Raw genomic sequence first — 27,821 nt, forward strand, 5'->3', positions numbered from 1 at the left:
GGATAGGGTCCACTGCATAACTCTCGCAAACAGCATCTCCTTGTGTAAAGTGTGCTGAATAGTTGCACGATGCGCAGTGACTACATTTGCCGCAAGATGATGTTGTAGGTCTTTGGTGCTGGTCTGTGGGTTGACTCTGACTGTTCTCACCATTCGTTGCTTCTGTTTATCTGAGATCTTTCTTAGTTTGCCACTACGAGCCTTTACTTGAACTAAGCCTGTGGTCTTCTATTTCCTCAATATGTTCCTAATTGTGAAAACAGACAGCTTTCTGTATCCTTCCCCTAAACCATGATGGTGAAAAATCTTTGAATTCGGGTCATCTAAGAGTTGTTTTGAGACCCCCATGTTACTACTCTTCAGAGAAAATTAAAAGAGGAGGAAAACTTACAATTCACCCCCTTAAATACTCTTTCTCCTAAATAGATTCACCTGTGCATGTAGGCCAGGGGTCACTGAACTTGGGTGCATATTAACTCGCCGCCACTCAGTTCGGCACGGGTAGAGCCGAATGACGGCTCTCCCCGCTGCCGCTAAACTCAGAGGCGGCGTTAAATACTATTCCCACTGTGAGTTGTCGCAACTCGGAGGGAGATGTAATTTAGAGCCCCAAATTACCACTATGTGGGGCGCGCATCATAGCATTGCTGCTATGACGGCGTCCAGTTTCGGCGCTCGGCTCTCAGAGCCGCGCGCTAAAATGAACTGATCCGACTGAACTTACCAAGCCAATTTGTGTTCCAATAATTAGTTCTAAGGGTTTTGGAAATGACAACAGTGCCCAAATTTATGCACCTGCCTAATTTTATTTAAACAATTATTGCGCACTTTCTGTAAATCCAATAAACTTCATTTCACTTCTCAAATATCACTGTGTGTGTCTCCTATATGATATATTTAACTGACATTTTTTATCGTAGCAACCAACGATTTATACAGGAAAATCATGACAATTAACAAGGTTGTCCAAACCTTTGCATCCCACTGTACAGTATATATAGTCCATCTAGCAAACCTGTCTTAAAAAAAAAAAGCCGAGCAACAGACGTGTTTTGTTCCCTGAGATAATGTGCCAGAGCTGCACAACACATACAACATTATGTGGTAAACCTATTTTAAACATATGGATTTACGGTGTTTGAGCAAGGTTTTTAAAACTCACTCCAAATGAATTCAAGAAAAATGCAGTCACAACAAAAACAGACATTTGTCAGACCAGGGCATGCTTCAAGCTTCTGTATGCAAACTGTAAACAATAAAGCCGGGGGGTCATGCATACATTCAAGAAACTGCAGCATAGCATATGACATGGCCTAATAAGGGGACGGGGTTACGTTATCTAACTTTAAGAAAACCCCAGCATTGAAATATTTAAGCTAGCATAAAGGAGAGTTAGCAGGTTGGAATTGTTTTGGCAACAGTCTGCTGTTCTCTGCAAATCAAAAAGGACCAGTCTGACACAGACCCATATTCTGCAGGTTGTCCTGAGCCTATGCCATTTACACACAGGAGTCCGACCTGCCAACTAGAAACGTCACACAAGAAATTATTACATGTACAATTCATCTTTAAAAGATTAGATCCTGCCATACTGCTCTTTCCCTATGAAGTAACATAAACATTTTTATTTCCTAGGAAACTACTATCCACCAAGCACACTGTTTAGCAAGAATTAAACGCGTGTACACACTTTTGATGGATGTTGCCCATTGGGGATCAGAAATGATCCCCCTGTGAGACATCGCCTGGCCTGGCTGCACAGAGCCAAGTCAGCTGTGTAGCTGACAATACGCTATGCGGGGAGGCGGAGGGACGACAAAGTGGTGTGTATGTGACATCACACAGTGGGCGAGGGAGTGGTTTAGACAATGGGATCGGCCATCACGGGAGGTGAGCTGATCCGCCGCTCTTGATTATCGGCTGAGGCAGACGTAATCGGCTCCCTCAGCCGACTTTAGTCAAGCGTGTGTACGAGCCTTAAAAGAGACATCAGAGATGCTGTTCTACTCAACAGCAACTGGCAATGAATGGGACAACAACTGGCAATGAATGGGACAACAACTGGCAATGAATGGAAGACTGAGTCAGCGATACAAGTGCTATCTAGCAATTTCATGGATCACAAATCCAGAGCTGTTTTTAAAGTCTTAAACACACACTGGAGGGAACTCAGCCAGAAAGACCCCAAATGACGGCATTGGGCAATTTTCCTCTAGCGCCTAGCATAAAACTAGCACATGTAGAGCTGCATCCTGGTTTTATCTAAAGATCTGGCACAACAGATCTTTAAACAACAGCGTTGAACTAGCATATTGCTCTCCACCATACCCTGCCCACTGCTGCTCCATTGAATGCCTCGCCATACTTCCTCTTTCTGTCTTCACTTAAAGAGAAACTCCAACCAAGAATTGAACTTTATCCCAATCAGTAGCTGATACCCCCTTTTACATGAGAAATATATTGCTTTTCACAAACAGACCATAAGGGGGCGCTGTATGACTGATTTTGTGCTGAAACCCCTCCCACAAGAAGCTCTGGGACCGCTGTACTTTTGGCAGTTTGTTACAATGTAACAAGGTTCACAGACAGGAAATAGCTGTTTACAGCTGTCTCTAACAGCCAAAACAGCTAGCAGCAGCTACATAGCCTGCCCACAGTAAAAATGTCACCATGTAATAAATGTCAGAATGTAAATCGGGGAGAGGAAAGATTTTACAACGGGAAAACACTTACTAAATCATTTATACATAATTATTGTAAAAATGAAGCACTTTTTTTATTGCATTATTTTCACTGGAGTTCCTCTTTAACAGTCCATGTTCCTCATTTGCTATAGCGTGACATGTGTGTCTGATGATACACCAAATGTTCATAACACAAGGCATTATCCATGGAAAAAACTTTTTAATATGTTTTTTTTTTCAAAATAAGAGCATATACTTCTTGTGTCTGTTACACGTATCTTCTGTTGGTGCAGAGGGACACTACCTAGGTAGGCTCATGAGAATACCTCACCACAAAAAAAGTTAAAAATAAATTGAACTTAACAGTTTAATGATACAGAAGAAGAAATCTAAAGCTTTCTTTCAATCTGTCAAATGTGGTTTTAGCAAACTTGCTTGCCCCTATCCAAGAGGAAATCTAAATGCCTGTACCCATGGTGGTGCCACAAAACCACAAACATAAGCAATTTATTTTATTCAGAAAATACATATGAAAAGTTTAAATGATTATGTTTTTATATATATATATATATATATATATATATATATATATATATATATATATATATATATATATATATATATATATACAGGATCTTCTCAAAAAATTAGCATTATGTGATAAAGTTCATTATTTTCTGTAATGTACTGATAAACATTAGACTTTCATATATTTTAGATTCATTACGCTACAACTGAAGTAGTTCAAGCCTTTTATTGTTTTAATATTGATGATTGTGGCATACAGCTCATGAAAACCCAAATTTCTTATCTCAAAAAATTAGCATATTTCATCCGACCAATAAAAGAAAAGTGTTTTTAAAACAAAAAAAGTCAACCTTCAAATAATTATGTTCAGTTATGCACTCAATACTTGGTCGGGAATCCTTTTGCAGAAATGACTGCTTCAGTGCGGCGTGGCATGGAGGCAATCAGCCTGTGGCACTGCTCAGGTGTTATGGAGGCCCAGGATGCTTCAATAGTGGCCTTAAGCTCATCCAGAGTGTTGGGTCTTGTGTCTCTCAACTTTCTCTTCACAATATCCCACAGATTCTCTATGGGGTTCAGGTCAGGAGAGTTGGCAGGCCAATTGAGCACAGTAATACCATGGTCAGTAAACCATTTACCAGTGGTTTTGGCACTGTGAGCAGGTGCCAGGTCGTGCTGAAAAATGAAATCTTCATCTCCATAAAGCTTTTCAGCAGATGGAAGCATGAACCCACTTTTGAACCAGAAACAGCGGCAGAAGCGCCTGACCTGGGCTACAGAGAAGCAGCACTGGACTGTTGCTCAGTGATCCAAAGTACTTTTTCGGATGAAAGCAACTTTTACATGTCATTCGGAAATCAAGGTCCCAGAGTCTGGAGGAAGACTGGGGAGAGGGAAATGCCAAAATGCCTGAAGTTCAGTGTCAAGTACCCACAGTTAGTGATGGTCTGGGGTGCCATATCAGCTGCTGGTGTTGGTCCACTGTGTTTTATCAAGGGCAGGGTCAAAGCAGCTAGCTATCAGGAGATTTTGGAGCACTTCATGCTTCCATCTGCTGAAAAGCTTTATAGAGATGAAGATTTCATTTTTCAGCACGACCTGGCACCTGCTCACAGTGCAAAACCACTGGTAAATGGCTTACTGACCATGGTATTACTGTGCTCAATTGGTCTACCAACTCCCCTGACCTGAACCCCATAGATAATCTGTGAGATATTGTGAAGAGAAACTTGAGAAACACAAGACCCAACACTCTGGATGAGCTTAAGGCCGCTATCGATGCATCCTGGGTCTCCATAACACCTGAGCAGTGCCTCCGGCTGATTGCCTCCATGCCACGCCGCATTGAAGCAGTCATTTCTGCAAAAGGATTCCTGACCAAGTATTGAGTGCATAACTGAACATAACTATTTGAAGGTTGACTTTTTTTGTTTTAAAAACACTTTTCTTTTATTGGTCGGATGAAATATGCTAATTTTTTGAGATAGGAAATATGGGTTTTCATGAGCTGTATGTCAAAATCATCAATATTAAAACAATAAAAGGCTTGAACTACTTCAGTTGTGTGTATTTGAATCTAAAATATATGAAAGTCTAATGTTTATCAGTACATTACAAAAAATAATGAACTTTATCACAATAAGCACATTTTTTGAGAAGATCCTGTATATATATATATATATATATATATATATATATATATATATATATATATATATATATATATTTATTTTTTTGAGTATTTTCTACAAATGTGGATTTTAGCTGCCCAGTATGGAAAAGGTCTACTTTAAAGGCTCCAGTCTATTATGCAATGTTTTAATAATTTAAATGGTCAATGCAATAAAAGCTTTAAATCAACTCAAAATATATTACAATCTACAACCTTTCTTGGCTGGAAAATATATAGCAAACATTGATTAGGAAAGTTGTTTCTTATTGACAAAGTGTGTTGGGGGGGGGGGGGGGGGGGATAGCATAACAAACACAACATGCAACATCTAAAATAACACAGCAGCCACTGACTGCTTCAATTTTTAATCATGACAGACTCCCTTTACTAAATTAATCAATAATTATTTGTTCTAATCTTTTTACAAGTCAGTAATTTCATGCCTATTAAATCTGTATCAAGCACGTTAGTGAGATCAACATCTTTCACACATCTTTTTTATGAGCAGATGTTTCTTCAAATTGATTTATAGTGCTATGAAATTGATAAGGAGATTAGCCAAATTTTCATCTCTGATTCAACTTTTCGACTGTAGAGAAATGGTCCATCCTTTTCTTCTATGATTGTTGTGAAATCGGTGAGAGTGTGCCAGCTGGCACAGCACGTTGATGGTCATTTTTCATTTGGAAGTCCATCTGAACCTTAAAACAGCTGCCAAAACTAGTTCTTACTTCCCTTGTACAGTCCCAGATTCTTAAGGCTCATTTTCCACTAGAAATATGTTGCCATCTTTGCTCGTTTTATTAATTTCTAATGTTTTGGAATAGCATAATTTAATTTAGACTTTGCTACAAGAGGGCAAAGTTAATGTCAAGTTCGTCAATGAGTAATGGAAAGAAGTAATGTTAGAGGTGGCATTCCATAAACTGATTATTTAGAACCCGTCATTCCATAAAAGTGCACCAGCCCTCCCTAAACAATTAAGTACTTCATATGAACTGTGCGAAGGGCATATACAAGGATGGATATTAGCAGACCTGAAATTTTCTTATTATAAGACAAAAAGGAAAAATGTTGGAAGTCAGTAAAAAAAATCGGTAACAGTAAATTCGGGCGCCTGAGGCAAGTGGACAAATCGGGCGCGCCATTCACTCCCATAATAAATATCGTTTAATGGGCGCCCGACAGGAAAAAAGGGCGCCGGAGAAAAATACCGTTTTATAAGCGGCGCCCGGAGACTTTTACTGTTTTATAACTGCTTCTCATGATTACACATTATTTTATGATTTATAATTTTTTAAACATTATTTTTAAACGAAAAACAGTACAATCTTTTTTAAAACATTATTTTTAAACGAAAAACAGCACAATATTTTTTTCACACGTTATTAATGCTTATCACAGGGGGGTCTTAGGTTTAGGCACCACCAGGGGGGTCTTAGGTTTAGGCACCAACAGGGGGGTCTTAGGTTTAGGCACCAACAGGGGGGTCTTAGGTTTAGGCACCAACAGGGGGGTCTTAGGTTTAGGCACCACCAGGGGAGTCTTAGGTTTAGGCACCATCAGGGGAGTCTTAGGTTTAGGCACCACCAGGGGGGTCTTAGGTTTAGGCACCAACAGGGGGGTCTTAGGTTTAGGCACCACCAGGGGAGTCTTAGGTTTAGGCACCATCAGGGGAGTCTTAGGTTTAGGCACCACCAGGGGGGTCTTAGGTTTAGGCACCAACACGGGGGTCTAGGGGTTAGGGGTAGGTACAGGGAGGGTTACTTACTATTTTTTTTAAACGTTATTATACGTTTCACTTTTTAAACGGAAGATTAACGTTTTCACAATTGCCAATTTCATGCACATTATTTAATGATTTATAACTTTATAAAACATTATTTTTAAACGAAATATAGTACATTATATTTTTAAACGTTATCCATGTTTATCGTTTAAAACCCCGCGCCCTTTTTTCCCAGCGCCCCTTTTTAACGTACGCAAAAAAATCATAACCTCTAGCACAGCCTTTCTCAACCTTTTTACCTTGGAGGAACCCTGTAAATAACTTTTGGATCTCAAGGAACCCCTGCAAACAATTTTTTGGTCTTGAGGAACCCCTAGATTTTTTTTTCAGGAGGCATGGTCTTTAAGTAGGTTAGGCTGCTAATTTCACTATCTTCTATTACACTGCCACTCATTATACTGTCTCCAAGACCCCCCAATTTAGTGCTTCTTGTTACAGTACCACCTATTATAGTGTGCTCTATTATACTTCCCCCACGATGGGGTAAAATGCCAAGGAACCCCTGCAGAGTCCTCAAGGAACCCTGGGGTTCCAGGGAACCCTGGTTGAGAAAGCCTGCTTTAGCAGATATATCTTAACCAGTTCGGCCTATCTGGACGAGCTTCCTCGTCCAGATAGGCACTGGTGCTGCCGCCGGCTCGTACGCGCGATCGGGCGCGCCCCCGCGCGCGCTCCCGCTGCCCGCCGCTAGCCCCCCGATCAATGAATGGGAATATAATTCCCATTCACCGATCTAACTTCCCCGCAGAAATACCGACGCTTTCTCTCCAGAGAGCGCGGTATTTCTGCCCCCAGGAAACAACTCCTCAGCATGTTAGTTCCTAGATGCGAGCTGGTTCGCATCTAGGACTTTTTTCACTGTGGCCATCTTGTGGCCAAATAGTAAACTGCACCCACATACATTTTTGATTAAAAAAAAACATTATTTTACATTTAAAATTAGCAGTTTCCCTCCCACACCAAAAATTACCCACATACACTTTTTTTATAAAAAAAAAAAAAAAAACAATTAAAAAAAAAAACAAAAACAACATAAATAGTTACCCAAGGGTCTGAACTTTTTAAATATGCATGTCAAGAGAATATGTTATTATATTATTTAAAATTATAAGCTTATAAATAGTGATGGACGCAAATTGAAAAAATGCACCTTTATTTCTAAATGAAATATCGGCACCATAAATTGTGATAGGGACATCGTTTAAATGGTGTAATAACCGGGACAGATGGGCAAATAAAATACATGCGTTTTAATTACGGTAGCGTATATTAATTTCAAACTATAATAGCCAAAAATTGAGAAATAATAATTTTTTTCCGTTTTTTTCTTATTCTTCCTGTTAAAATGCATTTACAGTAAAGTGGCTCTTAGCAAAATGTATCACCCACAGAAAGCCTAATTGGTGGCGGAAAAAACAAGCTATAGATCAATTCATTGTGATAAGTAGCAATAAAGTTATAGGCGAATGAATGGGAGGTGAACGTTGCTCGGATGCATGAGATTTTCGGCACTGCGGCGCTGAACCGGTTAAAATCTTTGCAAGCGATATTTCAAAGGGTAGTTGTACTTATACATATAATTCCACCTACTTCTTTGGCACACAAAAACCAGAAACAAAGTAAAAGTCACCACACACCTTTAAGGTGACTACTAAAGGTTTGTGATACATTAGCTTGGTCTTTTCTTAGGGCTCAGCCACACTATACACGCTTTTCTGAGTGCTTTGTGATTGATTAGCGCTTTCTGAGCACTTTTTAAAAATCGCCACCATTCACTTTCATTAAAATCGTGGTAAAAATCGCATTATAAATCACCATGATCGTGTCCGTGAAAAATCAATTTTGTACGTGATTTTAATGAAAGTGAATGGGAGCGATTTTTTAAAAGCGCTCAGAAAGTGCTAATTAATTACAAGCGCTCAGGAAAGCGCTTATAGTGAGGCTGAGCCCTTAAAGAGGATCTGCAACAACAACATGTACGCTATTCAGGATACACAATTGTATGTGAATTAACCTGGTTTTAGCATCAGAAACACTTCCTATGTCTATATATTGCAGTATATTGATATGTAATCCCACCTTCCCAGTATTGCTTAGCCTAGACTATAATATCAGACAGCCTCCTGCCTCAGATCACTCGGGGAGAACAGCTCTTGTTCCTGCTCACTTGGAAACACACAAAAATTCCACAGTGATGCGCCTTGCCAGCAGTAAGGATGTAGCCACCTGTGATAAATGTAAAGGACACCTGAAGTGAGAGGAATATGGAGGCTGCCATATTTATTTCCTTTAAAACAATACAAATTGCCAGTCTGTCCAGCTAATGTTCTACCTCTAATACTTTTAGCCATAGACCCCAAACAAGCATGCAGATCAATTGTTTCTGACTGAAGGCTGACTAGATTAGTGGCATGCTTATTTCAGGTGTGCGGTTTAGATACTACTGATGCATGAAAGAACTGTTCTGACACCAGGCAACTGAAATGGTTTATAAGGAATAAATATAGCAGTTTCCACATCCCTCTCACTTCAGGTGTCCTTTAAGAATGTAAAGATTTCCCTGATACAGTAGTAATATGGCACTCTGTCATTTGAATGTGCATCCTCTTTCCCCATACAGATTGAACACATACAGAACATATAAGCCTTTTGCATAGCGATACAGAAATGTTACTTGCCTCCTGACCCAATCTTACAAGAGGAAACAAAAGAAAAAATTCTTGGGCATCCTGTACACCAAACAGAAGATTGTGTGTCAGGGTTACAAAAAAAATCATTTGGCAAGCGTAGAAAATTGTGTTTGTTTGGCTGCAGGATAAAAAGTAACATTAAGAGCCTATGTATGTCATGTAAAAGACATTGGCAATTGTATGAGATTTGGAAAGATCCCCTAGAGGTGCGATCAGGCAGTCCCAATATAGGCAGCTCTATATTCCACTATGTAGATCATGGGTCCCCAAACGTTTTGGGTCGAGGGCCGGGTCAACATACTTCAGACTGCTGGGGGGCCGGAGTATACATAAAATGATGTAGAAGTCTTTGCGGGCCAGACAGTAAAGCATACCCCGGTGAAGACCGGCAGTCCAATTGGACAGCAGTGTCACCTGATGTGGAATTTAATTGGAAACCAGCGAATTACTGCTTTCTGGCTTCATTCTATATGCGGACCACCAATATTTAAAGATGTAGCTGACCCCATCTATAATACATCTTGTGTGTGTGTGTGTGGGGGGGGGGGGGCGGTAAAAAAGCCTCAGGGGGCTACATTCGGCCCACGGGCCTTAGTTTGAGGACCACTGGTGTAGATAAAAGACAAAAAAGAGCGAGTGACAGGACAAAATACAGACCGACATATCTTTCATAGAGCGCTCTCTCTTTTTTGTCTTTTATGTAAAAGATATTGGATAATTACCTCTGATGTCCAATTGCTCAATGTAGTCTATAGTATGATATATGTATGTGTTATATTGCCTGTGGATGACTCAATAAAATGTACTGAAACAAAAACAGATAACATTAACCCTCCTGGCGGTATGAAAAATTCCGCCAGGAGGCAGCGCAGCAGTTTTTTGTTTTTTTTTAAATCATGTAGCGAGCCCAGGGCTCGCTACATGATAGCCGCTGCTCAGCGGCATCCCCCGCCCGCTTCGATCGCCTTCGGCGATCTCCGATCAGGAAATCCCGTTCCAAGAACGGGATTTCCTGGAGGGCTTCCCCCGATTCATATCTCTCTCTCTCTCTCTCTCTCACCAACACTACATGCTGAAGCCAGCCTAGCATGTACCATTTATGCTCAATCTATTTATGCTCAAAAATACAATTCCGCGGAAAGCGGTGACCATCCCTACTAGAGAGAGAGAGAGAGAGAGAGAGAGAGAGAAAGAGAGAGAGAGAGAGAGAGAGAGAGAGAGAGAGAGAGAGAGAGATGAATCTACCTGGCTATCTGGGGTTCTCTTTGGACAACTGTTGAACACAAAAGACAAGGCCATGTCTGGCTACATATCTGTAAGCAGTGGCTGCATGGTGTAATGTTTAAGGGCTCTGCCTCTGACACAGGAGACCAGAGTTCAAATCTCAGCTCTGTCTGTTCAGTAAGCCAGAGGGAGGAGGGAGGTGGGAGGAGACCCACAAGAGCCTAATTAAAATCTCCCTAGCAGAGTGTGTAGCAGCTGTCCCATAACTAATTAGTGTACTGAGTCAAATGGTATAAGGACCTTGCTTGGAGGAGGGAGGGCGGGTCCTCCAGCAGTGATGTGTATTTCACTCAATCAGGTGTGCCTCCAGGTATTAGAGTTCTTGAAACATGTTTTCTATCATTTTTCCAGCCGGTAAAAGTTTTTAAAATTTTCAAAGTTCGCCTCCCCATTGAAGTCTATTGCGGTTCGCGAACTTTTTCGCGAACCGAACCTTTCGCGGAGGTTCGCGAAAAAGGTTCGCAAACCTAAAATCGGAGGTTCGCGACATCTCTAATTAGATTGGCTTTAAGAAAATATTGATAGACAAAGAAAAATGCAAAAAAAAAAAAAACATTTCAAGAAGGCAGAAAAACAAAAAAGAAGAATATCTATGTAATGCCTAACAATGTATTAACAGTCAGACTTTATGGTCAGAATGTTTGCAACAATGAAACTGCTCAACATCGACCAACATGCCTTTTTCCAAAAGTCCACAGTTCCTTGTTTGTGTCTGTGTTTGTAGATGTCCGTTCGGATAATGAAAACTAAAGCAACCCCATCGAGTGCTAAAGAATTTCCAAAACTCTCACCTTACATTGAGCAAAGTCTGGAATCTCAATGCTGATTCCAGAGACTGCTCGTTTGCAAGGCCACACATTCAAGTCTGTCATCAAATCTACAGCACCGGGTTACACACCCAATTTGGATGTCTAAGCTGCAATGCTATTGAGATCTCTTTGAGTCTATTCGCTCTGTAACCGATTTACCAGCTACCATATTAAATGCCTCTTCCTAATTTTCTAGAAACTCTTCAGGCAATAACTTCTACTATTCAGTATTTTGTTACAGAGCTCAAACACATCTCTTTTCCCAGACAAATAGTTATTCTGTACATCTTATATGTTTACAAAGAAAAAAGTGATGACAGAGAAAAAAGTAAGGGGGCTTTATTAAAACCAGGTAAGATTAGAAATAACATTAGCATGTAATGTCCTGAGGTGTAGGTGGATAAGAGTATTAAGAAAAAAAAATCACATCTTTCATTTTATGCACAAAAGTACACCAGAGATCATACATAAGATAGACTTTCTGCTGGTAGTATAACAGAAACATTTTGTTGTACATTTGAAAAGTTAATTACTGCTAGTCATGCTGTATGCTGGGGGCAAGCACTGAAACTGTGCCTTAGAGGGAAAGGGGGTGGGGGTAAGTGTTCAACCTAAAGTGATACATGGCCAGTAAATGTGGCATGTAGCAATATGCCATAATGTGTTATACCATATTAATAGGTCAATGTATACAAGTTCTCCCCCCCCCCCCCCCAAATTGTCAATGGCGTATCCCCTAAAAAATTACTAGGAAGGATGTCCTCAAAATATCACATGCATCTCTCCTAAATAACATGATTAGGCAGCATTTCCCCCCAAAAAAGACCAGCCCTCAGACAGGCTACAATAAGAGCAAGACCCTCGGGTCAGAACTCCCAGTAAAAACAGCACCACATGACAGACCACACACCAAAAAGCCCCTAGTAGTAGACAGGACCACAATAACTGATCAGTCCCCTAATAACAGCACCCCATTAAAAAAACTGCAAGGTCGAAGGTCTTCGACACAAAAGTCTGGTGCAAAAGTTGAGGATGCAAAGACTGGGGAAGAGTCTGTGTGCATAGATTGGGAACTGGCTAATGGACAGAAAACAAAGAGTTGTGGTCAATGGATCTTATTCAAAATGAGTGACTGTTAGCAGTGGGGTCCCACAGTGGTCAGTACTGGGTCCAGTGCTCTTCAATTTATTTATTATGACCTAGTAGATGCAGTAGTAAGCAATGTTGTTATTTTTGCAGATGATACACAATTGTGCAGAATTATCAACTCTCAGGAAGATAGTGACATACTGTATTGCAAAAGGATCTGGATAGGATGGCTATATGGGCACATAAAAGGCAGATGAAATTCAATGTTGAAAAATGTGAAGTCATGCATTTTGGTCGTACCAATGGTCTAGCACCATACAAAATAAATGGGATACAGATGGGGACATCAAACTTGGAGAAGGACTTAGGAGTAATCATCGACAACAAGTTAAATAATCATATTCAATGCCATGTCACTGCAGCTAAAGCTAATAACATTTTGGGATGCATTAAAAGGGAAATGAAAACTCAAGATGCTAGCATAATATTGCCCCTGTTTAACTCTTAAGTAAGGCCACGTCTGGAATATGGAATTCAGTTCTGGGCACCACATTACAGGAAAGATATTGCAGTTTAAAGCTAAGTACTGACGGGGGGACAATTGTAGCTGTCGCTGCACACGGGAGCGTGTGCGCGACAGTTCGTCGACAGTTCGGCAACAGCTCGTCGCCAAGTCCCTCTGCATCCACACGGCAGCAGAGGGATTAGCGATGCGGCGGAAGCTGTCGCCGAGGTTCCTCCCCCCCGCCGGAAGCTCCGTGTGCTGTGTGTGGGTAGCTGCCGCTAGCCCGCATACACATGCGGGACTAGCGACAGTTCCGGCGAGGTTGCGGCGACGGCTGTAGCCGGCAATTGAACATGTCAATCGCCTGGCGACAGCTCTGACAGGCGATGGTTTGGGGCGCGCGCGTCATACACACGGGCGAACTGTCGCCGCAACATGCGCATGCCACGCGGTTGCGGCGACGGCCGTCCCCCGTGAGTATGGACCTTAAGAGCAGGTGCAGAGACGAGCAACAAAATTGATACGAGGGATGGGAGGTCTCACTTACCAAGAAAGGTTAGATAAACTGAGTTTATTTAGTCTGGAGAAAAGACGGCTTAGAGGGGATCTAATTAACCTGTATAAATATGTCAGAGGGCAATGTAAAAGCTTTGCAAATGAGCTTTTTATCCCTAGGCATTTACAAAGGACTAGGGGACATGATTTGCGCATGGAGGAAAAACGTTTTATCCATTGATTTAGGAAAGGGTTCTTTACAGTAAGGGTGATTAAAATGTGGAATGCATTGCCACAGGAAGTAGTTATGGCAAATTCTATATCTGCATTTAAAGGGACTCCGAGCAGTAAATAAAATCAAAATCTGAACTTACCTGGGGCGTTCTCCAGCCCACCGTAGGTCGGGAGGTCCCTCGGCATCCTTCTGGCTCTTCTCCCAGGCCCTGCTCAGAAATGGCTCCCGACAGCTCCCGGCGACACTGGGCCCAAGTGTCTGGCTCCTTCTTCCGGAAAGATGAAGTCAGTCGTCACCACGCCGGCCGCCTCTCGTCATCACGGCGGCCAGCGTGACAGTACGGTGCATGCGTGATTAAACCGCGCATGCGCAGTACTGTCATGTCGGCCGCCGTAATGATGCGAGGTGGCCGGCGTGGTGACGACTGACGCCGTCTTTCTGGAAGAAGGAGCCCGACACTCGGCTCCCGGTGACACTGGGCCCATTTCTGAGCAGGGCCTGGGAGAAGAGCCAGAAGGACGCCGAGGGACCTCCTGACCTACGGTGGGCTGGAGAAAGCTCCAGGTAAGTTCAGGTTTTGATTTTATTTACTGCTTGGAGTCCCTTTAAAGGGGGCATAGATGCTTTCCTTGCGTTGAAAGACATCCATGGCTATAATTACTAGGTAATGCCCAGCGGTGTTGATCCAGGGATTTTATTTGATTGCCATCTGGAGTCGCAAATAATTTATTTTCCTTTTGGGGCTGATTGGACCATGCTTGCAAGTATTTTTCGCCTTCCTCTGGATCAACAGGGATATGTGAGGGAGCAGGCTGGTGTTTTACTTTATTTCCTGGTTGAACTCGATGGACGTATGTCTTTTTTTCAACCCAAATAACTATGTAACTATTAAATTAGCAGCTAACTTTTATCTCTTCCAGCTGCTGTCATCTCTTTAACTGTTATGTATTATTATATCTGCTATATCTATATTTATGAAATCTCTTAGGATACATACACACATGCAATTTCAACTGGCCAATGAATAACTGATTTAACTACTTTCATGTGATACAAGAGCTTACCTACACAAGTCTTCATAGTGTTCAAAACCAGTCGGCCCTCCCACTACATGGAAGTGGTAAAATTGGCCAATCAAAATTGTATGTGTGTGCGTACCGTTCGTTACAGATGATCATATATTGGTGCTTTAAAAATTAAAAATAATAATATTCTAAGTGCATTTCAACTAATACACACAACACACAGTGCATTTCAACTATACACACTGTACAGACATAATAGCCTTCCTCTATACTGAAGTTGCATTTAGATGCCAAGGCTAGAAATTATACATAATGTGATTTTCATTATACTATGGAGACACAAAGTCTATTCTCTCACATATTGTCAATAAACAAAGAACTTATTATAAAACTGCAGATAAAAAAGTATAGACTTTTAGAACACCTTGAATTAAAATGTTTTACATGACAAACATTTGCAAATACATATCATGTATAAAATGTATCCCTGTACAACTACATCCATAAGCGTCGTTACGAGGGTGCGGGGGGTGTGACCCGCACCAGGTGGGGTGACCCCAGCCACCCTAGAGGGGGTGCGCTGTATTGGAGGGGAGAGCCGCAGCCGCAGTGAGGGCAGCCTGACCTCTCCCTCCCTTCCTCTCCCCGGGCTGCCCTCCATGCTCACCCCTCGGAGAGCAGAGTAATGCGCAGGGAAGCGCCATACACAGCTACTCACCTACCTGGTTCCAATCACCGCTCACTCGCCGCTGGTCTCCTCCTCTGCCCAAATTTCTATTAACCCTTCGTACTCTCGCATGCAAATGTTCAAACAAATGCATTCACAGATTCACTCATCCAGGCACAACGGTTATCCCTACAGCTAAGTTAAAAGCCGGGGTCTTAGTTCACAGAAGAATGCATTCTTATGCTTAGTCACCTATACTGCGCAGAAGTACCCAGGTAAACATAGGTGTCCTAACTCTGGCCCTGTAACATGCATAGTGCAGACATGCAAACACATTCATTTCATCAAACCTATCAATGGATTAGGAGCACACATCCTGACGTCCTCTCCTCCTCTGCCCAGCCGCTGATACACACGCTGCTTCCTGTTTAGCAGGAAGCAGCATGTGTATCAGCGTCTATGCAGGAGAGGAGACAGGCGGCGAGTGAGCGGCGATTGGATCCAGGTAGGTGAGTAGCTGTGTATGGCGCTTCCCTGTGCATTACTCTGCACTCCGAGGGGTGAGCATGGAGGGCAGCCCGGGGAAAGGAAGGGAGGGAGAGGTCTGGCTGCCCTCACCGCGGCTGCGGCTCTCCCCTCCATTAGGGGGGCACCTACCTACCTAATACTGGGGGGCAGCTACCTATCTAACCTATACTGGAGGGCAGCTACCTAATCTAATCTATACTGGGCGGCAGCAGCAATTTGCGAGCGCAAAAGTCCGCGATTGCGCGAATCGCGGCACTTTTTCGCGCGCAAAAGTCTGCTAACGACACTTTACGAGCTAACTGTTTAGCACACCCGTGCTAAACAGTTAGCACGGCTTTGTGAATCATGCCCAAATTCTTCATGCCATGCAATGTTCATCAATGCATGGATGCGCACAGATTTTCTGGACTTGCATGTGTTCATTTGTGATGTACCGCTCACATTCTATATGCCATGCAGTGTTCATCAATGCATGGATGCGCACAGATTTTCTGGACTTGCATGTGTTCATTTGTGATGTACCGCTCACATTCTATATGCCATGCAGTGTTCATCAATGCATGGATGTGCACAGATTTTCTGGACCTGCATGTGTGCATATGTGATGTACAGCTCACATTCTATATGCCATGCAGTGTTCATCAATGCATGGATGTGCACAGATTTTCTGGACCTGCATGTGTTCATTTGTGATGTACAGCTCACATTCTATATGCCATGCAGTGTTCATCAATGCATGAATGCGCACAGATTTTCTGGACCTGCATGTGTTCATATGTGATGTACCGCTCACATTCTATATGCCATGCAGTGTTCATCAATGCATGGATGTGCACAGATTTTCTGGACCTGTGTGTGTTCATATGTGATGTAACGCTCACATTCTTCATGCCGTGCAATGTTCATCAATGCATGCCAGCAGCAATGTCCAGAAAGAGACAACCTTCTGTCAGAGGGAAACAACCCATTCATTTTAAATTGACTGTTCATTCTAATGCATTTAACATCTGCAATGGTATGCAAAAAAACGCTGACAGTTGAGGATGAGTGTAGTGTAAATTCACCCTTACTTCATGATTTTATATCGTCATACTACTATACTTTTATTGGGCGTTAAAGTTAAATGTAACTTGTTGAATAGTGCTCAAATTTGTTCAAATCAGAAGGTATTCTTTCAAGTAACAATATATTAAAATAAAGCCTGGTACTCACATCCAATTTTGATTGGCCAATGACTGGCCAGTGTTAGCACTTCCATGAGAGATTACCTACACAAAATCTGTTGGCCCTCATACTATAGTGAGGTTGTAAAATTGGGCAATTTTTGGATGTGTGTAGGCACTAGGCAACAGCAGGAACTGAGAGCAGTTATATGTAGCTGGTGTTTGTACTAAATTAACACATTTTGGTTTGTGATCCTGTAGAACTCAAAACTTAAAATGGTTAGACAGTAAAAAAGGCAGAAGTAAATTAAGCTATTGGGAGATGATCATATAAAGGCTATCATTCATAAAAGTGTGGTCGGTAACAAAAATCCGTGCGGGAGAAAACCGCTTTTGGTAGTTTAGACTTCTGGGTGGTCATTCATAAAAATGTTGCCAGTTGCGATACAAGTGCGGAGATTTCCAGAAAAAGGCTGGCAGTAGGCTGGTGGTAGGCTTGCGGAGACAGAGAAGCTGCCTGAGTCCCTCCATGCGCTGCTCTCGCTGCTGCTGCTTGGGAGGGTTGTCTCCATTCACTTGCATGTATTCCGCATGCTTATCGCTACTTCCTAAGAAGCAGTATTCCCCGTCCGCATACCGCTTGCTCTAATGTTTATGAATTAACATTTTGTTACTTTTTCTAGATAATCACCGCACAAGGAGGTAATTTATCGCTCTGCCAGCTTTTCATGCGGAAACAGCCTTTATGAATACACATTTTGCAAAGTGGTTGGTAAAGTGAGCTGTTTTCAGCATTTCCGCATGTGGGAATGCTTTATGAATGATAGCCTAAGTCTATCGGTTTTACAGGGGTCTATAACTTTTTCTTGATAAACTTTAAGTTGTATAAAACTATAAATGCAGTATAAAACCAATGACAATACTTCACCAAACTCCACATCTTATAACAAATTCTGGCTAACAAAACAGAGCCTTGAACTAATGTTTATGACTATAACACATTAAACAATAATAAAGGGATTTAGCCAAGTAGTTTTACCATGTATGATGGCTTGGTGAAAGGCCACATTACAAGTACAATGTAAATAAATTAGGAACATGTTGAGTTTACACAAATAGAACGCTACAGTGTTTGTGAGATCCATGTTATTGTTTTGTGTCAACAAAATGACCTCCTATTCATAAATTATGTTTTGGTATATATTTTATTTTATGCAACCCTAAAAAGAATTTCCTAATGCCTGAAATGTACAATGGAGTAGGATAATTGTATTTTTTTTAAATGCCTGTTTTAGAACGTTTATAGAATGCTAAAGTAAAAAAAAAAAGTTATCTGATGCCAAAGAGCTCAGTCATCTTGACACTACTGTATAATAATGAAAGGGGCTTTAGACTTAGTATGCCTAATATTGTGAACAGAGACTTTGCAGCTCACCTGATTTCTCTCTCATCAACTTCCAGATGAGAGGTCAGAAGGATTGTCCTGACTACTGGCTTTTTCAGATTTCCTCCCTAATGGTGGCCATACATGGTACAATAAAAACGTTCGATTATCCCGTTTATTCGATCTAAATGATTGAATCGAATGAAAGTTGAAAATATTTTTTTTTCGATCAAGAAATTCGAACAATTATCCCGTTTTTTCGAGAAAAATCAGATCGGACAAGCTGGAAAAATCTTTATTTTCGATCTAACGGAATAATCGAACTAAATTATCTAATCGAAAAAAAATTAAAAATTGTACCATGTATGGCCACCTTAAGCCCAACAACATACTGGTATATTAATTGTGCTTCTGCTACATATGCTTCTACAGTATTGTAAGCGCAACGGACTCCATTTTAACCACCATGAATTGCTTATTGTTCTCTGTGGAACACTGAAAAATGGGTTGGTATATAGATGTATAAAATAAATATAAATAAAATAAATATAGATTAAAGCCCATTATGTTTAGAGATCGGAAATCACCAAATCTAACCACTTGAAGTTAGCTTAACCAACAATCTGATATAAAACTGATGTCTGCATGGGCTTTCCCTAGCTGCTTGAGTGACTGTGCTTGATTAGAGAAGTGGGTTGATTGTTTATTCTCTTCCCATATTGGGTAAAGTGACTTCTTCTCTCTAACATAATCTAGTAACAATTTTGGATTGACATACCAAGTACTAATTAACATACCAGACATTGGGGAGGGGCACACCTGGAGGACATGAAGAACATGCAGGTTTTATGTCAAGCACCAATATTTTGCAACATTATCACTTTCCTACATTTGTACACTTTCAGTTGACGTGCAGTAGAGATGTAACCTCCTAGGATTACCCTAGTAAGAGGTATGTGAAAATTGAAGTGTGGACCAGATTATTTGGTGGAAAAAAAGGGAAAATGACTAATAAAAAACCCTTTAGTACTGCCTACATACAGTCTTCAAGCTGCAGTGGTGAATGTCCAGCTGTTTCTTAAAATATAGTCGTCAGCTAGAATTTCACAGCTTAGCAGTACTTATCTTAACAGCAAACATAACTATGGATAAAACTGTGTTTTAGAGCCAAAATCATCATGATTTTGGTTGTTTCATTTGCAGATCAGAAGACCCCAGATACAGTTCTCTGTGTAGGTTTATTACAATAAACCCACATTTATAATGTGAACCAGGAGCAGCTTCTACTATCACAAGAGCCAGTTCTTTCCTGTGGACACAGAGTAGGTGGTCCGTCCATCAAAGATCTTGTTTCTATCACAGAATGTTGTGTGTTCTACTGCCTGCGTACATCTGCTCCATCTTATATCACATTCATAGTGTAAAACAAAAAAAATATCTTTGCACAAACAACATAGTTGCTACCCTTGCCATTTTAAACTGATCTATTCCATTCTTAGTTACTCTGATTCTATACTGTTGTAAACCACTTCGTTGTGAATATGTCTTTCTCTGCATGGTTTGTGCTTATGTTTTGAACATCTTGAAGGATGTCTTCAGGATTTCCAAATCTCTAGAGCAATGAAAGCCATGTACAATGATGTGGTGATGATAATTCTCACATTTGTAGTCCGACACAGATATCTAAAGGAGCTCATGTAGCATTCTTCTCCCTTCAGCCGCTGTGCCTGTCCAAGAGCTGGCCAGATTCCATAGGGGGATGGCAGCTGAATGGAGCAGCGCTGAGGATGGCGAGGAACCAGGACAACTACAGGGGACTGGAAGATGCCTCAGGTAAGTAAAACTGGGGACCATAGTGTCGCTTTAGGTACCCGGGCCTTTAAGAGTTGGTTCACACTGTAAGTACTTTTGAATACTTTTCAAACCGCTGGCAATTTCAAAAGTGCCTTTATGATATAATCCTAGGGGGGTGATCCCACTGAAGAAATTACATTTTTTAACTACTTAAGGACCACGCTAATAACACCCTCTTTTGATGGCTATCTGGCTGCCAGGGTGTAGATTTCAATACACCGACGCTGTGCGTTCTCAACGCTTTCGTCGCTCCTGACAATCTCGCCGCTGTCTTCCTGCCGCAGCTCACTCGCTCTGCCGTCTCTATAACGGCAGAGCCCTGTGAGTGGGTCAGGAGCCGATTTCATTGGCTCCTGACCCTGCCTATCAACGTAAGCAGCTCCCATTGGCTTACATTCATAGGCAGGGTCAGGAGCCAATGAAAGCGGCTCCTGACCGGCTCACAGGAACTCTGCCGTCATAGAGACGGCAGAGTGGGTGGCTGAGGTTCCCAGCGTGCGGTGTGGACAGCAGTTGCAGCGGGTATGCGCGGCGATTCATCGGTATTCCGCCGTTTCTTGTACCAGCGGTCTCTGGTCCTTAAGGGGGCAGAGACCGCAGTTACTTAAATGGTTAAAAATCACAAATATACAATCTCCAAGCCATGGTTAAAGTTATGTAACACTTACTTAAACAAGTAAACAAAGCTATGTCAACTATTATGGAATAAGAAAAACTGTACGTTTTAAATATTGACTTTTATTATAAGATAAACAAAAATTTGCTTTCCTAAAACAGAAAGAATTTGCGATAATTCAGGTTGGAGTGAGCTCGAGATGTCTCCCAGGGCATCACTGCTGAATATATGCAAATTAACCATTGTACCCTTAGAAGCTAAACACACCTCCAGAACCGCTGGAATGCAATGATGTGTCAGCTTGTTAAATTGTACAGAGCCATAATAATCCAACATGCATACAGACTGTTTCGGATTGTTTGATCCTCATCAGTGCATGGCATGGATTAATTTGGCTCTATGGAGTAGGGCTTGTAAACCGAGAGGTACAGACTAACCAGCAAGCTCATGGTGACCCAGAACTCATTGGAGTGTGTAAGGGACTACAATGGTCCTAAAAGCCCCCTTACTAAGATGTTAAGAAAAACAAAAATTTGCTTTCCTAAAACAGAAAGAATTTGCGATAATTCAGGTTGGAGTGAGCTCGAGATGTCTCCCAGAGCACCACTGCTGAATATATGCAAATTAACCATTGCACCCTTAGAAGCTTCTCTACCCTGTCTATAGTGTGTGTGTGTGTGTGTATTTGTAGAACTATGGACAGGACTTTCAGCTGTTGAGGTCTCTGATGTTAGCTGTCAATGTGTTCTGTAAAATGACTACGACTATAACACCAATAATGGATCTTAATGTTATTCAACCAAAATGAGTTTGCCATTAGCTTAAAATAAAAAATATCCTTTGAAGCTGCAATGAAAACAATGTCAAGTTCTGGTCATGAACAGCAACAGATATAGCTGACTCAATACATATTAGATCCCAGCAGCTACTGCTCAGCCTTGTTAATAGGTACATCAAATAACAGCAAAGCATGTTCATACACTTGACGATTGTGCACAGATCGATGCCTCGATCGATCTTAAAAATTCGTAGAATCGCTCTGAAAGGAATCGAATACGTGGCCATTTTCTTGCCGATTCATTGCCGTTCGATCGCGTTTGACGCTATCGAAATTAACCATCGACTTCTTCAGAATGCATCTGATTCATGTCCGATCGAGTATGCAAAGCTAGAGGGGGGTTTGTACAAGGGTGGGGTTTACTGCAGGGGCGTTTGTAGTTTTGGAATTCCTTTTGTTGTATTGTTCTATTCTTCTATTGTATGCCTTGTGCCTCGTGGTTTTCAGTCTGCTTCAGTCTGCTTCCAGTGTGGTTACAAAGGTACTCTGCTCTCTGTAGAAGGAATTTTTGATCATAGCACGATGGATTTGAGCGACTGGGATGCGGAAACACTCGTTGGAGCTGTATGCCTGGCACAAAGTTTAGAGAACAGGCGCAAAAGGAAACGGAAAAGGATAGTGTGGAGCAAAAACTGGCTTCTACAGCGGGACAGATACTCTGATGTGAGTTTATTGAATGAACTGCGGGTAAATAACCCAGAGGACTTTCGTAATTACCTCCGCATGTCCAATGCAAATTTCCAGTGTCTGCTGGAGAAAGTAAGTCCGTACATTGCAAAGCAGGATACGAGGATGCGTCAAGCCATTACACCAGAGGAGCGCCTTGCCGTCACCCTGCGCTTCCTTGCCACGGGTCGTACTTACGAGGATTTGAAGTTTTCGATGGCGATTTCCGCGCAGGCACTCGGACGGATTATCCCTGAGACATGCCAGGCAATTATCGATGTTCTTGTGCGAGATTATATGCGGGTAAGTGTTTTTTATTTTATACAACCCTATCCAATACCTTTTTGCTGTAGTCCTCTCCTGGGCCACTGTCCACATCACCTCGTGTTTGTGAACATAGGTCAATTCAATGAAGCCTGCTATTCATATCATGAGGGCGAGGTTTTAAGTGTTTGTTCCTTTTTTTTGCTAATTGTGCGTTTTACTGGTGATGAAAACTGTATTTCAATTATACTGATTGCACAAAGTGTGCATCTCGGGCTTTGTAGAGAGGAGGGGTCGCGGGGGAGGGGGCCTTTGAGGTGCCCCCTTCCCGGCATGCCAAAAAGGAGTAAGGTCATCCGGCTAGCGGTGCGAATGGGGCTAGGCTGATTGCCCTGGCTTTTAGGGGCCTGATTCACGAAAGTGCGCTAAGCAGGCATGTAAATTTATTGAGAAATACGGACCATTCGATGTGTCATTTAGGCGCATAGTGCCCAATAGAAATGAATGGGCAGTATGCGTGTAAAACAACGTACCGCTGTGAAATGTCTGAGCACACTCAGGTCAGCTACCTGAGCACACTCAGGTCAGCTGTCTGTAAATAAACACTATTCCTTTAATAGGGGGGTGTGTATTGAATTACTAATCGTGCTTGATTCATCTAAACGCGTTCGACGGTACCGAGCGATAGCAGGTACCACATGGTGCCCCCCCATTTGTACTGAGCTGTCAGCGCCTGTTGCGGCTATACAAATTATTGGCCCCAACACGCGCAGACAGCTTAGTCCGCGCAGCGGGAGGGGGCACTATGTGGTAGGTGCTAGCGCTCGGAAGGTAACGTCTACCGCGGTTTGATGAATCAAGCTCATCTGGTGTTTCACGTTGTATATGAAAAGAATTGCCAACGTTTTTGAAAATAATCATTTCTTTTACTTTCCTCAGCTGCCAAACACCCCAGAGGAATGGAATCTTGTGGCCACACAGTTCCAGGACTTGTGGCAGTTTCCAAACTGCGGAGGAGCCCTAGATGGCAAACATGTGCGGATCGCGGCTCCAGCAAAATCTGGATCTATGTACTACAATTATAAAGGCTTCTTCAGCATCATCTTGATGGCGGTGGCTAATGCAAAGTATGAGTTTGTGATGGTCGATGTTGGGAAGCCGGGACGCATGTCAGATGGCGGAGTTCTTGAACGCACCGTATTCGGTCGAAGGCTGAAGGATAAACTACTGCGTTTGCCAAACAATGATCAAACCGTGCATGGTCTCAACTTTAATTTTGTAGCTGATGAGGCATTTGCCTTAGGTGAAAACATGCTAAGGCCATTCCCATTCCGGGGGTTGACGGAACAACGGAAGATCTTTAACTACCGCTTGTCACGGGCAAGGAGGGTTGTTGAGAACGCTTTTGGAATTATGGCACAGCGCTTTCGCATCTTTCATACTTGTATGAATGTAGCCCCAGCGAAAGTTGAAAAAATAGTGTTTGCATGCTGTCTTTTGCACAATTTTCTACGCCGGAACAATGCCGCTGGCTACATGCCGCCCCAATCCGTGGACTTTGAGGACTTAAATACTGGGGTGATAATTCCAGGAGCCTGGCGTTCAGAACCTTCGGCCCTTGCAGACATTCCCCCCTCGGCACCGGTTCGGACCTGTGCTTCCTTGCAGGAGAATAGAGATCAATATGTTCGTTACTTTATGGGTGATGGGGCTGTCACGTGGCAAGCAGCTATGATTGTTTGAACAATTGTATCATACATCGCGTTGTTTGTGTTTGGAAGTGCTAATGGTCCTGTTTTTTTTCCCTGTTTCATAAAAATTAAAATTTGTCTGAATTGAAGGCACATTTTTCTTAATAATGATGTTTTTCCAAATTTCCAAATTGTTGTTCTCCAAACGATGTGATCCAACACAGTATGCTTACAATTATAGTTTGGTAAAGCAGGCACATACTTTTTAATCATGACCTGTGTGCCTGATTTTCCAAACGGTGTGATCCAACACAGTATGCTTACAATTATAGTTTGGTAAAAAGCAGGCACATACTTTTTAATCATGACCTATGTGCCTGATTGACCAAAGCGCTTTGGGTGAAAGAGGCGCATTGTTGTGAATCATGACCTCAGAGCCTGATTCATCAAAGCGCGTGTAGCGTAGCAGCCCAGCCGGTCGTTGTACTGCGTGGGTTGTTTTTGCTCGCAACACAATGTTTGTGCGCTGTGCACTGGGCCATGCGAAATTGTACACATTTTACACACGCAGTGCACAGTATAAGGTAATGGGCACTACGCGGTAAAGTACGCATCGGGCACTGCACTGCGTAGGAACATTCATACATCAGCGCTACACCATACCCAACCCAACGGCCGTGGCATCCTTACCACGCTTGAGCCAAGAAGGGCCACTCTACTGTATGCTGGCCTCACCAAGATGGGTTTCGTGAACTATGCAAGAAGTGAGTTTCCAAATGGGGGTGGAACTTTCTGTGTATACATAGATCTATGTATATAAATAGCTATATATATATATATATATATATATATATATATATATATATATATATATATATATATACATACCTCTATCTATCTATATATCTCTCCATATATATATATATATATATATATATATATATATATATATATATATATATATATATATATATATATATATATATATATATATATATATATATATATATATCAATATATATATATATATATATATATATATATATCTAGGTATGTATCTCTGCATGCATGCATGTATGTATGTATCTGTACATCCATGCATGCATGCATGCTTACATACATACATGTGTATATATATGTATGTATATATACCTCTCTTTTACTATTTCTCTCTCTCTCTCTCTCTCTCTCTCTCTCTCTCTCTCTCTCTCTCTCTCTCTCTCTCTCTCTTTCTCTGTCTCTTTCTTTTTCTCTCTCTCGATAGATATAGATTAAGATATATATGTATGTATGTATTCATCTATACATACATACATACATACGTACGTACATCTATGCATACATACATCTATGCATACATACATATATGCATACATACATCTATGCATACATACAAACATCTATGCATACATACATCTATGCGTACATACATCTATGCGTACATACATACATACATACATACATACAATCATCCATACATACATGTCTATATATATGTTATGTATGCATGTATATCTGTTTCTCTGTCTCTCTATGTATATACAAATATATATATATATATAGATATAGGTATCTAGCTATATATGTAGGTATGGATATATCTTGTTATGTATGCATGTATGATTACATACATACATACATACCTGCAAAAAAATATACATACATACCTACATATATACATACCTACATATATACATACCTACACATATATATATATCTGTATATATATATATATATATATATATATATATATATATATACATACCTACACATATATATATATATATCTGCATGCATGCATGTATGTATGTATCTGTACATCCATGCATGCATGCTTACATACATACATGTGTATATATATATATGTATGTATATATACCTCTCTTTTTCTATTTCTCTCTCTCTCTCTCTCTCTCTCTCTCTCTCTCTTTATTTTTCTCTCTCTCGATAGATATAGATTAAGATATATAGGTATGTATGTATTCATCTATACATACATACAGTGGCGGACATACGGCCGTGTAGGCCGTGCCGCCGCACGAGGGCCCCTGAAGTTCCGTTGCTTCAGGGGCCCATTAAGTATATATATATATATATTTTTATATATATATATATATATTTTTTTTCCCCTGGGGGGCCCCGACTCCTATCCTCCCTCCCTCCCTCCCCTCGGGGGGCCCCCCTCCCAGTATGCGCGGTGGAAGAGCGGCAAATACGGGATGTCTCCGGGGCTCCAGGCAGGCGCTAGAGGCTCAGCGGCCGCTTGGTCTCCGATGTCTCCAACTCTATATACGGCTCGCTACTAAACCAGGAAGTAGCGAGCAGTATGCAGAGTTGGAGACATATTGGAGACCAAGCGGCTGAGCCTCTAGCGCCTGCCTGGAGCCCTGGAGACTTCCTGTATTTACCGCTCTCCCGCCGCGCATATCGGGAGGGGGGCCCCCCGAGGTGAGGTAGGGGGGGAGGATAGGTGTCGGGCCCCTCACCCGGATAGCTACCCACCCACCCGGCTACCTGCCTACCTACCTACCTACCTACCTACCCACCCGGCTACCTAACCACCTACCCACCCGGCTGCCTACCCATCCACCAGGCTTCCTACCTACCTACCCACCTGACTACCTAACCACCCACCAGGCTTCCTACCTACCTACCCACCCGGCTACCTAACCACCTACCCACCCGGCTACCTACCCACCCACCAGGCTTCCTACCTACCCACCCGGCTACCTACCCACCCACCAGGCTTCCTACCTAACCACCCACCCGACTACCTAACCACCCACCCGGCTACCCACCCACCCACCAGGCTACCTACTAACCCGGCTACCTACCTACCCACCCGGCTACCTAACTAACCACCCACCCGGCTACCTACCTACCTAGCTACCTACCTACCTACCAGGCTAGTTACCAACCCACCCACCAGGCTACCTACCCACCCACCCGGCTACCCACCCACCAGGCTGCCTACCTACCTAAACCAGGCTACCTACCTACCTACCGGGCTAGTTACCAACCCACCCACCAGGCTAACCACCCACCAGGCTACCTACCTACCCACCCACCAGGCTACCTAAACCCACCCAGCTACCTACCCACCCACCAGGCTACCTACTCACCCGGCTAAGGGCTACCTACCCACACACACCCACCTGGCTTCCTACCTACCTACCCACCCGGCTACCTACCTACCCACCCGGCTACCTACCTAACCACCCACCCACCCACACGGCTACCTACCTACCGGGCTAGTTACCAACCCACCCACCAGGTTACCTACCCACCCGGCTACCCACCCACCCACCAGGCTACCTACCTACCGAGCTAGTTACCAACCCACCC

At 42.2% G+C, this 27,821-nt stretch overlaps 2 protein-coding genes across 22 annotated transcripts in view; one reads left to right on the forward strand and one right to left on the reverse strand.

Annotated features, from left to right (window-relative positions):
- The window catches only part of LOC137532346 (uncharacterized), a 43,982-nt gene extending 19,454 nt beyond the window's left edge, over positions 1 to 24,528 (forward strand). The window contains exons 2-4 of the mRNA XM_068252755.1: positions 20,217 to 20,380; positions 22,355 to 22,824; positions 23,725 to 24,528. Of these exons, the coding sequence (XP_068108856.1) occupies positions 20,217 to 20,380; positions 22,355 to 22,824; positions 23,725 to 24,528 (1,438 nt within the window). The remainder of the gene's footprint in view (positions 1 to 20,216; positions 20,381 to 22,354; positions 22,825 to 23,724) is intronic.
- ERC2 (ELKS/RAB6-interacting/CAST family member 2) overlaps positions 1 to 27,821 on the reverse strand; it is a 1,931,514-nt gene that overhangs the window by 568,873 nt on the left and 1,334,820 nt on the right. The gene's annotated exons all lie outside the window — the stretch shown is intronic.

Source organism: Hyperolius riggenbachi, chromosome 9 (genome assembly GCF_040937935.1).
Source record: "Hyperolius riggenbachi isolate aHypRig1 chromosome 9, aHypRig1.pri, whole genome shotgun sequence".
NCBI lineage: Eukaryota > Metazoa > Chordata > Amphibia > Anura > Hyperoliidae > Hyperolius > Hyperolius riggenbachi.